The sequence below is a fragment of the Triturus cristatus genome, chromosome 6 (assembly GCF_964204655.1).
Source record: "Triturus cristatus chromosome 6, aTriCri1.1, whole genome shotgun sequence".
Taxonomy (NCBI): domain Eukaryota; kingdom Metazoa; phylum Chordata; class Amphibia; order Caudata; family Salamandridae; genus Triturus; species Triturus cristatus.
The window spans coordinates 1,326,103,858-1,326,116,990 of NC_140589.1; the positions used below are offsets into that span (position 1 = coordinate 1,326,103,858).

Below are 13,133 nucleotides of genomic sequence, written 5' to 3' on the forward strand. Positions count from 1 at the left end.
TGTAATATCTAATTGTTCAGGATTTGGCCTAAGTATAGTGATTTTGCATTTTGCAACCATTTTGGAGAAAACTGATATCATGCTTACGATTTAACTTGGTTTTGGTCATTCTCGTGCTTGTAGCATAACCAGTATTCCAAAAACCCACTGTTTCTCTGAGCTGTTCTGGTTTACCCCGTTGGTATGCTGTAATCCTATTTATAACAGCTGGTTTGGGTGATAACGGCAGATTTCTCCATATCATTGCTCCCTACCAATTTACTTTTCCTTTGTATCTGCATGAATTTCATTGAACGTGTTGCATGGTAAAGTTGATAGACGCACCTAGAATGAATTGTTGCCTGAACTTCTGGCTGAATTTTGATCAAATCTGCTTGTGTGACATTAGTTTGAAGTTTTCTATTGCGTAAAGGAACCTCAATGCAATGACTTGCCAAACTCTTTGAAAAATGTTTGTTGGTCACCCATTTACATCTCGTCTTTACTTGATCAGCTACGTGATGATGATGCCATTCAAACGTCAGGCTCTCGTGGAATTTGAAAGCACAGAATCTTCCCAGGCGTGTGTTAACTTTGCTGCAAGTGAAGCCATATTTATAGCAGGACAACAAGCCTACTTTAACTTTTCTACAAGCAAACGGATTACCCGTCCTGCAAATGCGGACGACCCTTCAGGAGGCAACAAAGTTCTACTTTTATCCATTCAAAATCCCCTCTATCCAATTACAGTGGTAAGTTTTATTAATAATGCTAACTAGACTGCTCTTATTTTTCGTGACTTTAAACCTAGTTTTACAACACTTATAAAGTGGTCTTTCCGTCCAATTAGAACTTATCAGTAGGTAACTGCGACAGGGTTTTGTTGGCCTCATAGGCTCTCGGACATTATCTATTTTGACAGCATTCATTGATTCATTGTTTGTGTGAGTGGTGCTAAACTATGCAAATTAGCCTTTTTTTTTTTTAATTGTTTTTTACAGAATTCATTGTTTTTAATCGAAGTATTGTTTTATTTGAGGCAAAGGTGTGCCTACGTCCTATGAACTCACAGTAATGTGCAATATTTAACCTTGAATGATGCTTTTCCACCGTTGGTGTCAGTTGTTTTCATGTTTTACCCTACCTCAACTTGAAAGTGCTTTGAGGCGACTATAGATCCTCCCTGGTAGACTTTGAGGCTGAAAAAAATTATGCTTTATATATTCCTCCCTCAAATTTTTTACTTCACTTTGTCTGCTATGTGCCATAAAAGTAAAACAAATAAAATTACATAGCATGAATTAAACCTCATAGAATATTAAACAGCAAATTAATACGGCATGCATATGACGATATAAAACTGGTTATAAATAATACACTAGTTAATTAACCATTTAGAGGCACATCTTTTGCCTAATTCTCCATATTGCAACTGCGAAGCGGGATAACTGTAAAAAACCAGGCTTTGCCGTTTCTCATTTTTTTAAATGCGAAAAGCAATTTATTAATTCCCAACGCCCAAAAGCCAAGAAATGGGAATGATCCGCTTTTTCCTGCTTTTAACATAAGCTGGGTGGAAAAACTAAAATTGCACTTCTGACTATTTGCCCCACAGCTATGGCAGGTGTATGCGGTAGGATTCTGTTTACTTGCCAGTAAAACAAGCATTTGCAATGCAGCTGGTCTGGCCTTTGGGACCTTGTATGTATTTCGCTATGCAGCACATTTGCCTGGGTGCTTAAACATCTGCTATTCTTTAACATAGATGGAAAGTAAGCACCAAACTGCGTGACACGCCAGGCATGGGAACACATGGAGAGAACTATTGCCTTTCAGCGGGAAATGGTATAGTCCAAAGCTCTGTTTTTAATATAAAATCAGGGCCTTCGGTGGTTATATCACTGAAAATACAAGATTTGAAAAAATATAATTGTCTACGGGTTCTTGTGGAAGACCATTTCTATGGACTGGAATCTGAAGCATGCTAAAATGATTCTGGTATTTTACTGACCTCTGCTGGTCGTTTTCTATTAAGACAGTTAAATAGAGACAGTTTAACAGAAAAAAAAAGTCCCTAAGTGGAAGCAGACAAGTCCTAGGGCTGATCTCAAGAGCCTGCAAAGTACATACATATATAATTCTATACAAGAGGTCTTGAATGCTCGACCTAAAAACGGCCTAGCTTCTACCTTTACTGTATGTACATGCAAGCATTGCTACTCGTGTGCACATGCATGTCCTAAGCAATACTATCCACTCATTTCTATGCTATTATTCTTTAAGATGGACAGCTATGCCAGAAGACATACGAAAGCAAACTCCTTCCCAAAGCTGAATGGGTGGCCAGCAGATAAGTTGGAAGTAAGATACCACTGCAGGGATGGAATTGAGATATGACCACCACAAGACATTATCTTGATGGAACACAAAGTATACTTGTAGAAGATACAGCAAAGAAAACCTCCATCTTTTGGACACACCTAGCTGGAATAACTGCAACCAGTAGGAACGGTTTTGAAAGTAATGGGTTTAAAGAGACTCTCCGACAAGAAGGCAATGGATAGAGTTTAGACCAAAATGGACCAAAGTATATGAACATGTGCCTGACGTGAAGGTTAACACCTGGCAGTTAAAATTCTAAACTAGAGAACTGCATTTAGGAATTTGGTTTTATATTCCCAGACGGGGGGAGAGCAAGGGGGACGCAAAGGGAAGCTGCACATGCCTGGATCTTTGTCCTAAAGTGCCACTCCCTGAAGTGTTCCTCTTGTGGGCATTGCTTCTAATAAAAGTGACTTCTGTGTTGCTTTGCCTTTCAGAGGCTTAGTAAAAATACGAACACCCTTTTCTCCTTTTGAGGGTCGATTCTTGGAGAATGGGGAGGTTATGATTCCTCTTTTCGAGGATAATCTCAAGACGGTGATGTGAGAAAGTGGCTCTGTATATACTGTTCCTTAATAGGTACAGGGTGTACAGAGTCCACAGACCCCAAGGGTTTAACAGAGGTTAAAGTTAGATATAACCTTACTCTCCATAGTGGTAGCCTGATCAAGCAGTAAGGCAGTATCAGAGGACGTGTAAAGCATTTGTTGTACACACTCAGTCAGCAAATAGTTCCACACACTCAATAACTGAACTCTAGGCCAATGGTTTGTATACATAAAAAATATATGCTGGTTTTATTTTAGAACCAACACTTGGAATTAAAATATACTTTCTCGACGAGATGTTTCATAAAAATACTTTTGTATATGCAATAGACTTTTTAGTAAACAGTTACAAATAGTTGCAGTAGGCAACTCTATTTCTAAACACAATACATTGAGCTCAATGATAAATTCAAATTATATACAACAGATTACTTTCAGATTACTTTTGTAATTCCAGGCTTGGATCCTAGATCCAGTCCTGGGTCAGTTCTCAGAATCAGCTGTTGAAAGTCGATTTTGGTACTGTCCTGATTTTTAACCAATATTTAGCTATTTCAAAAGTGAGCACTTAGAAAATATTTCAGAGCAAACAATCAATGGTTCCCTATGGAAGGAAATATAGGTTACAGGTACAGTAGGTTGTCGTTACTTTTGTAATCCAGTACTGGGTGTCTGGGTTCAGTACTGGGACACTTATCCAAAACAGGTAAGTAATTACGTTTTCAGATGTTATACGAGTTTTGAGGAATATTTAGAAATTGCAGAAATCAACACTTAAAAGAAATTTCACAGAAAAGCAGTCAATGGTTTCCTATGGGAGAAAATGGGGTTACTGGTAAGTATAGATGCGAGTATTCTTCCGAGCCAGTGCTGGGCACCAAGATCCAGCACTGTGAGCCCACCTGAGAACAGGTGAGTTTTTGCGTTTTTGTCGCTTGGCTGATTTTTAGTGAATATTTGAAGATTTGAAAAGTCCACACTTAGACGAAATTTCAAGAAAAAGCCAGTCAATGTTACCCTATGTAGAAAATAGTTAGGGGTTTTCAGGTAAGTTCTCGACTGGCAAAGGTGAGGTTCTGGGCATAGGCTCAGGGGTCCCCCAAGGTCAGATAGGCACAGTTAGTTCACCCTCAGCGGCTCTAGGGCAGCCGGGTGCAGAGAGAGTTAGGCCCAATGTTAGCCTATGAGGAATAGGGGGGCCTGGTTTGGTGGCTGCTGACTAGCAGGCCACGCAGCTGTGGGAGCTGGGCTCCTGGTGACTCACTCGGGGCAAGTGGGGAAGTAGGCTAGTGTAGAGATTGCACTGCCAGGGCCACTCGGGCGGCTGGGTGCAGGGTGCTTTTGAGCCGTCGGGCGCTCAATGGAAATCAATGGGAATGTTCCGGTTAGGAAAAAGGCTGCAAGCTCGGGGACGAGGATGCTTCAGGTGCCACCACCACTTCGATAGGTAAGTTGGGTAGTTGTAGGTTAGGTGGGTACCCCGGGATTGGACACAGGGGGCCCAGGGCGCCACGTGCAGGTGTGACTTTTGGTGTCGGGAAATCTTACCCTCTAAAGATCGCGGTTGGGGGGGCACCTTGTTCCGAGGCTGCAGGCTTCTTCCGGAATGTCGAGGGGGGTCCTTGGGTGCCGGACTCGGGGTCACAGTCGCCGTGGGGTCGTCCTCAGGGTCTTTGTCCACTCCGGCACTGGCCAGGCTTGGCTGGTGCAGAGTGTGCTGGGTTCGCGGTTCCGGGCTGCTGCCAGGGGTTAGAAATAGGTTTCTGAGTAGAGCCTCTACTCATGAGAGTCCCAGGGGCTTAGAGCCAAAAGGTAACCAGGTCCTCCGGGGTTGGTGAGGTTGCTGGCCACGAGAGATGCCGCGCTGGTGCAGGTTCGGTAGGGCTGGGGCCAAAGCAGTTGGTGTCTTCCCTTTTTAGCAGCTGCAGGGCAGGTCTTGGTTCTTCTTGCTCTTCTTGTAGTCTTTTGAATCTGGAATCTGGGGAAGGAAGGTTCAGGGTGCCCCTAAATACTAGATTTAGGGGCGTTACAGGTAGGTGAAGGTCAGGGACCAATGGGTCCTTGTCCTGGGGTGGGTACACCCCCTATCCTGCCCCTCTCCTGTGGGAGGGGGGCAGTAGCCTAATCCTGATAGGGTAGGGCCTCCCATCTTCAAGATGGCGAGAGCCCGGAGATGTGCTTCACCTCGCCTCCCCCACCTGAGGGGTGGGGTGGGCAGGCTGGCACATCCCCTTTCCTTGTATGGGGTTTCCGGCCAAGCTTCCCGCCAGAGTGGGGGGTTGCAGTGGCCTGGGGAAACTCCTAGAGGCGGCAGGCCTTTGAAGCTTCCCTTTGCTCATCTGGGGGAGGATATTTATCACCTCACCCAGGATGTGCATTGTTGCAGGCCCGGGAGAGCAGGGGCTCTCCCACCCAGGGGTCCAGCAACATTTCTGCTGTGTGGCAGCCTGGGCAGCCTCAGAGCAGACGTGGATTGTAGGTTAGTTGTAAGGGGGCATCTCTAAGATGCCCTCTGGGGTGCTTGGTACATTAAATCTCACACTGGCATCAGTGTGGGTTTAATGTGCTGAGAAGTTTGATACCAAACTTCCCAGTCTTTAGTGTTGCCATTATGGTGCTGTGGAGCTCGTGTTTGAAGAGCTCTCAGCACCATGTACTGTTAAATGGCAGCACTGCACTTACAGTGCCCGGGAATGGACCTGGGTACTGTAGGGGCACAGGGCTCCTGCTCCTGTGCCCACACCATGGGCATAAGGCACCCAGCCAGAGGGGTGCCTGACATATGCCTTGGCAGTGTGGGTGTTGGACATGGCACACAGGGATGTGTGCCATGTCGACTCTTCATTTTGTCCTGCACCCAGACACTCAGCCTGCAAAGGCAGTGTGTGTAAGGGTACAGGGCCCCTAAGGGTGGCACAATGAGTGCTGCAGCCCTTAGGGGTCTTCCCTGGTCACAAGGCCCTGGGTACTTAGGGTACCATTTACTAGGGACTGACATGTGGCCAGGGTTTGCCAATTTGAAGTTTGTGTGTTTAAGGAAGGAACATAGGCCCTGGGCACCTGATTAGCAGGAGTCCAGGGTACACTCAGTCAAAGTACATTCAGCAATTTAGCAAAAAGTGGGGGCATACCATGCAAGAAAGAGGGCACTTTCTCACAGGTGACTATGCTGAGGAAGCCACTGGTCACCAAAATAAGGATCTAATACGTGATGCTTTTGTCAGTCAGTCAGTCAGAAAAACTTTATTTCGGCTACAAGCCATAAAAGTCATAAAATTTCATGATATAATATTTACAAATTTAAAACATGATTAATAGAAACAATAGAATAGAACAATTCAGAATTAAAACAGATTAATAAGAAAGATTGATGCCAGTATGTTTAACTTAGTGAGGTAGTAGTTTTCTTCTGGTTAGCCACATAGAAAAGAGAAATTTGGCTATCACAGTGACGTAAAGGGGGGAAGGATCATATTTCAGCAACCTGAAAAGATCTCTGTGGTTTGTGGCCCCTATGTTCTTAGCAAGTTGAATTATCCATTTCCTACGGGATATTTTATATGCCAAACAGAAGATTACAACATGAACCTCAGTTTCATCAGTAGCACCACACCCAGGACAAGGTTGCCTTGGTACACCAGCCCATTTGTTTGTTCTTGAACAGGGGGAGAGACCCATGCCTGAATTGTAGGTATAGTTTTTTAGCCAATACAGGTTGGATCAGGTCGATTGCAGACTCAAAGCTATAGCTAATTTTGGCCTCGAGAAAAACCGAGGTGAGATTTGAAGTGTTAACTGATCGAATGATCTGAGTTAGCTTAAATTCCTGCAGTGTTTTTGCCAATGATTTTTTTGGCAAAGAGGGACAAGTGTCCTCAGGTGAAAGCCAGAGGTCTTCTCTCCCTATATCTCTGAGTGTTTTCCTAACATGAGCTAACCAAGGGATAGCACCTGCCCTTGGTAGCAGTAAAATAGATTTCAATTCTTCCTGAAAGATGGCAAGTTCAGGAGTGCTCCATAGTCGTCGCCAGTACATTACTGGCCTGGAGGCGACCATGTCCGCAATTGGTTGTATACCCAGGTCCATCCTGAGCGGCTGTATAGGGGTGCTCACCGGAAGTGCAAATAGCTGTCTTAAAAATTTGTTTTCTTACTTAGTTAAAATCAAGGATGGATTGTGACCCCATAATTCCGCACCAAAGGCTGCCATCCCCCTTGCCTGACTTTTGTAAATCTCTACCAATGGACTGACTAGTTTTAGGGGGCTATTTTTAAGCATCTTTAATATCCCCCCTGATATCTGGACGAGTTTTAGATTTACTTTTGAAATCTGATCAACCCAAGTCATTTTGTTGTTGAGGGTCAGGCCAAGATAATCAAAAGTGTTCACCCGTTCTAGAGGCAGTCCATCCTATTTCGGTATAGGACGGTTGATGGTATTTGCGTGAAACACCATGTATTTAGTCTTGTTCACGTTGATTATTAGGTTCCTTTTCCTACAGAAGGAGGCAAAGCCATCCAGAACCCTAGCCATGCCCATAGGTGATCTTGACAGGAGCAGAGTATCATCCGCGAACATAAGTACGGGAATTCTCCTGCCTGCCAACTTAGGGGAATCTATATCACTCAAGGCCAAGATATCATCAACAAGTCCGTTCAGGAAGAGGGCAAAGAGTGTTGGGGCTAGAACGCAGCCTTGTCTGACTCCCTTTTCGACCTTGAAAGGGTCTGTAAGTTCTCCATGGAGTCCAAACCTGACTCTGGCAAAAGTGTCCTTATGGAGGCGTTCTAATAAATCACAAAGGTAAAGAGGTACGCCCATCCCCTTTAATAGCTCCCAGAGTTGACTACGATCCACCATGTCGAAGGCAGACTTTAAGTCAACGAACGTGAGGTAAAGACTGCCCCCTTCTAAGACTATGCTTTTCCAGTGGATCATTTGCAGCCTAAACAATTGGTCCACAGTTGACATCCTAGCTCTAAATCCCACCTGGAGGGGGGTCAAGATGTTGGTTTCCTCCATCCAGGATTGTAGACTCCCTAAAAGAATGCGAGCAAATATCTTCTGGGCGACATCAATTAGGCTAATTGGCCTATAGTTTGCCGGATCAAGTGGCGAGCCCTTTTTGTGTATTGGTATGATCTCGGCGCCGGCCCAGGTGGATGGCAGCGGCATTCCTGCGAGGATTGCGTTAAAGAGACCAAATAGATAAGGCACCCAGATGTCGGGCTCACTTTTGAAGAGATCACCTGGGATCCTGTCTAATCCTGGGGCTTTATTAGGTTGGATTTTAGTGAGAGCAACTCTAACCTCACTGAGTGTGCACATCGGGGTCAAAGCCTGAATTGAAGGAGGGTACAGGGTAGTGTGGATGAGGGGGGCGGGCAATGTTGAGGGCTGAGTTGCGTATAATTCTTTAAAGTAAGTACGCCAAATTTCTTGGCCAAGATTGGGTTGAAGCGCCTGTGTTGGACGTGACATTCCAGTTTTGATTAAATTCCAGAATGATCTTTGGTCCCTGTTTTTTAATGCATGGGAAATTTCCTCCCATCTGCTAATTTCCCACTCTTTTTTGGCTTCGTGAATAATTTCCTTAAAGTGGGCCCTGGATTCCTTTATTTTTAGCTTGTTTCCACTTTTGAGCGTTAGCAGAAGCGAGAGCTTTGCTTCCCTACACGTTTTGTTAAACCAAGTAGGGATCTCCCTTGTGGGTGGTAAATTTCTCTTAATTGCCCGACTGGAGTGGGTCTCAAGCCTAGCACATAGTTCTATATGTGTTGCTCCTATCAGCTCGAAATCTGAGAAGCCCTCTGGTAAAATTGGGGCTCCCATTAGTTTTTCCAAAAGAGGATAAATCTCAGATTACATTACGCCGAGATTTCTATCAGATAGAGCAAACTTCTCCCACCTAACTCTTCGGGAGCCATCAGATGTGATCAAGGGAACAGCGCTAAATGGGACTATAGATGTAGAGTGATTGTTTGTGAAACCCTCTAAGGTGACAATAATGGGGTTATGATCACTTTCGCTACGTTTGTGAACTCGAAAGTCCAGAATGCTTGACCATAGTCCCATGCTAAGCATAATGTAATCAATGATGGACGCTTGGTCGTTTCTTTTAAATGTAGGATTGCCTGGGTTGTCTGCAGGGAACCTGCCATTACATGCCCTTAGTGAGTAAGTAAGTGTTAGTTGGGTAACTTGGAGTATCAGTGGCGTCCAAGCCATCGTGGGATAAGAGTTGGAGGGTGGTATGGCCCACTCTTGATCCTCATCCTGGGATACTGAGGTAATCAACCCATTTAAGGGTTCGTAGTGACAATTAAAGTCGCCACCAATTACCAGAGTATCGATATTAATAATAGAGCTCAAAAGAGCATCTAAGCTACTCAGAGTAGGGGACTCCTGGCCGTACCTCACAGGGCGAGAGTATATATTTATGATGGACAATACCCGGTTTCCCCTCTTGGACATAACTACACACATAATATCCGGCGAGTCAGTATTAATTCTCTTAAATACGCAATCCAAATGAGTCCGTACCCAAATGGACAGCCCTCCAGAGGGCCTTCCCCCATTTGGCCTTACTGCAGATTCCCAGAATGTAGCAAACCCTGCACGGTGATAGGGCTTCAATGCCCATGTCTCCTGGAAGAGGCAGATATCATGACCGTCAATAAAATCCCCCCAGTCGGGGAGTTCCAACAGCCGTGACAGACCTGCCACATTCCAGGACAAAATTTTCAGCCCCTTAGTCTTGTGTGAAGGGGAATGGGCAAGGTGAGACCTTGGTGATATAGGTGTTATGAGCGGGGGAATTCTGGGGTTGCCATTTACAATGGTAGGAGTTGGGCCTAGCTCCGTATAGGGATCAGTGGATAAAGTGTTGACAAGGGTGGTGTCAGAACAGGACACTATTGGCTCAGGGGGTGGTGTCGTCAATTCAATTTGGCGCAGCAGCCTTGGGTTGGGGGATCCACCTAGGAGCGTAGTCGAGCTCAGAACGGGTGGGATGCCCTGATCAGTGCCTAAGGATAAAGGATTCCTGACTTCTACGATTTCTGGACGTTCAAGAGAAGCTACAGGGCAATTTGAAGAATCTCCCCGTGGCCCATGGTCGTAGGCAACGACGAGGTAATTCAAGGTATCTGAACCCATTGTAGCCTGGGGCTGTGTGAGTACAGCCAGGCTCTCGATAGGCTCTGACTGGATTGGGGCAGAGTTCGTGGAATTGGCAACCAACTTCAGTCAGTCGACACAATCCAAGGCACTGAACCTATTGTGACATGGAATGTTGAGGTGGTCAGGTTGTAAAACAGACTCTTGATTTCCATTTTGGCCTATGCATAGTCTCTCTGCAGCCAGTTGTACATTAGAAATATTCCTCTTGTGGTTTAATGCTCCCAACGGATAGAAATATGAGAGTAGGGGGGAATGAATTCCATCAGTCATAATATTCCAACCACCCTCCCCCACATATTCGCCCACATACTTTACCACCCTAGGATCTTTAAAGTTCACAATTATGCAGTCCCCCCTGATATTCTTCACACCCCGGCCTACCCAAGATACTCTTCGGACCATCAGAATTTCCCCATTCAAATTTGGAGGCAGAGGTCTTTTTACATTCAGCCAATGAACTGTCTTGTTATTCAACGACTGATAGGGTTCAACTCTGCCTTGTGGTAGTTCAGGAACACCTGTTAAGACCACGACATAGGGGCTACATTCTGGAGGTAGGTCTAGTCTTGGGAGATTATTAGAAGAAGGGGGGGGGATTAGTTCCAATAATGGTCGAGGAAGGGAAGGAACATTGGGGTTGGGGACCCACTAAACTTCCTGGTTCACACGATATGACTTTCTGTCGCGTTGTGGCAGTTCGAACTTGCCTAGGTACTTTAGTATTAGTTGGTTCCCCATCTGATTGGGCTACATTGGGAGCAGAGGAGTAGCCAGTCGCCTGTTCAATGGGCAGGATGGGCGTTAAGTTGGTCGATTGTTGGCATGGCAAATTCCGAGCTGGGAGCACGGATGCCACTATGTTGGGCTGTGTCAAGTTGGATAGTGATGCTAATTTCCCTTCCAAGGCCACGAGACGTTCGATTAGGGGGGACAACCTCCCATCAATTAGTGCAGCCATTCTATTCCAAAAGGCACTAGAACTCAGTCCCTCCTGAATATCCAGACTAAGAGCGGTGGTTGTGGGTGATACGGCTGAGTGTTGGGTCGGGGAATTAGCTTGGTCGTTTACTTCTAAAGGAATAATATTATCTTGGTTAGGAGCGGGCAATTTTTTTTGTTTATTTTTAGTGGGACAACTCACAGGACCCCCAGCACGTTTTTTCCCTTTTGTGGCTGGAGGATTCGCCTCGGGACATTTGCCTCTGGCGGACCTATCCGCCATCGATCTTGTCATGGCACACGTGAAAACAGGGGCTGGAAGGAAGTGTTCAGCCTGATTTTGGCCAGGGGCAGTTGGATTAGATTGAGTGGAAGCAATTAGGGAGGGGGGGTCGTCTAACAGAGCCTCAACTGGGGAACCATCTAGTAGGGGGTGTGCAAGGTTATTAGGGGAAGGAATAGTTGTGATGGCACCCAGGGATGATCGCTTCCCTAACGATGGATCTAGGGATAGTCTGCGTTCAGTAGCGGCGATCTCGTAGGCAAGGACATTGCTAGCCCGTGTTATAAAGTTATCAAGGGTCCCCATGACACTCCCACCCTTAGGAGCCAGCCTCAACAGACCAGTAGCCATAGCTTAGTGCCTTTCGCAGAACACACTTGCCAAGGGGGGTGGCCAGTCCAGGCTCGTACGGCCTCAAACGGCCCGCTCTTTGCCCGGTCTTCGCCCCGGGCTACGACCCACGCGCGTCCCGCTAGCGCGTGAAGGCTAGATACTGTTTATGAAGGGGAAGGAAACGGTGTTGGGGGAGGAGTCGGGAAGAGGACCAGGTGCGGATGTTCAGCTTCACGCACAGCACCCTGGTCCTCGCAGTCCCGAGTATGCCGGTCGCTCACCGCAAAACGAGCGTCCAGCAGCGTCCCCTCACCAAAGTTAGTCACAGCGCAGCGAGGCCAACAGCGTGGAGTCAAGGCGCCAGCAGTATCCCAGGCAGTAGATGACAGACGCCCAGTCCCTCGAGCGGCTCCCGCGCAGCGGGGGCCGCGAGGCGCTGCAGAAGTTCCAAGGGCAGAGGTAGAAAACCAGGCACTCCCAGCAGCAGCACAAACCAATTTTTCAAACGGAGCCCCAATTTTTCAAACGGAGCCCCAATTTGCTTTTGCCATGTGCCACATGATCGGCACTTAAGGATAGAGTTCACAGATTTCCATGAACTTCCGAAAAGCAGCAGTCTAGAATGGGCAAAAAGTAACAAGTAGGAGTTGGTTTAACTAATGCCCACAGAAGCAACAGCACTAGGTGGGCTTGGTAAACAGACATGTATGCACATCGTTTGAAAAAATAAAATAAACACAGGTTCAACTACAAAAAAAAACCAATGAAATGTGCTGTACACGTCTCTGCACTTCAGTCAGTTACTATGATAATATGTGTGGTTCTAGTAAAGCCATAAGTCTCTATATTTCAGAAGCGAGAAAGAGGCACATCGTAACCGCATCAAAATGCCGTTAGGAAGAGTGATCCACTTTTTAAAGAAATTATGATTTCCCTCTTCGCTGCTTGCTTGGGACATTCTGAAATATAATAGCAAAACTTTTTAATACCTTTTGACTTGTATGCAACGCAACTGCAGTTTTGGATATATCCGAGCTTGAAGATTCTCAGGACTTCCAAACAGCAGCAGATAATCAGTCAGCTGAAGACAACTAGAACGCTGACTTGCATGCCGGAGAGGTTTCTGAACAGCCTTTGGGTGTCCGATATGAAAGCAAGAGTACACAGCTTATGCATAGGCTTGTGATCTCAGTAGTTGAAAGAGTTTATTCAAAAGCGTGAAGTGCAAGGTGTCTTTCCCCGAGTAAAAGTCCTCAGTGTCATCACAATGACTGCTTGAGGCTAGAGAACAAACCATATTGAACATCTGCAAGAGATAAAGAATAAATGGATAAATGCATTTAATAAGAAGAGGGCAGTTGAAAAACGCTAATTTATAAGCGCTCTTTGCACTAGTGGGGCAGCAGAAGCAAGCACTTCAGTGATCACCTTTTTCTCATGGGAAATAATGTCCATTGCACAAGTGTCCTGATACTGCAGTCGGTAG

General features: G+C 45.7%; 1 protein-coding gene across 1 annotated transcript in view; it reads left to right on the top strand.

Annotated features, from left to right (window-relative positions):
• The window catches only part of HNRNPLL (heterogeneous nuclear ribonucleoprotein L like), a 111,763-nt gene that overhangs the window by 16,120 nt on the left and 82,510 nt on the right, over positions 1-13,133 (top strand). The window contains exon 3 of the mRNA XM_085612323.1: positions 494-731. Coding sequence (XP_085468449.1) covers positions 494-731 — 238 coding nt within the window. The remainder of the gene's footprint in view (positions 1-493; positions 732-13,133) is intronic.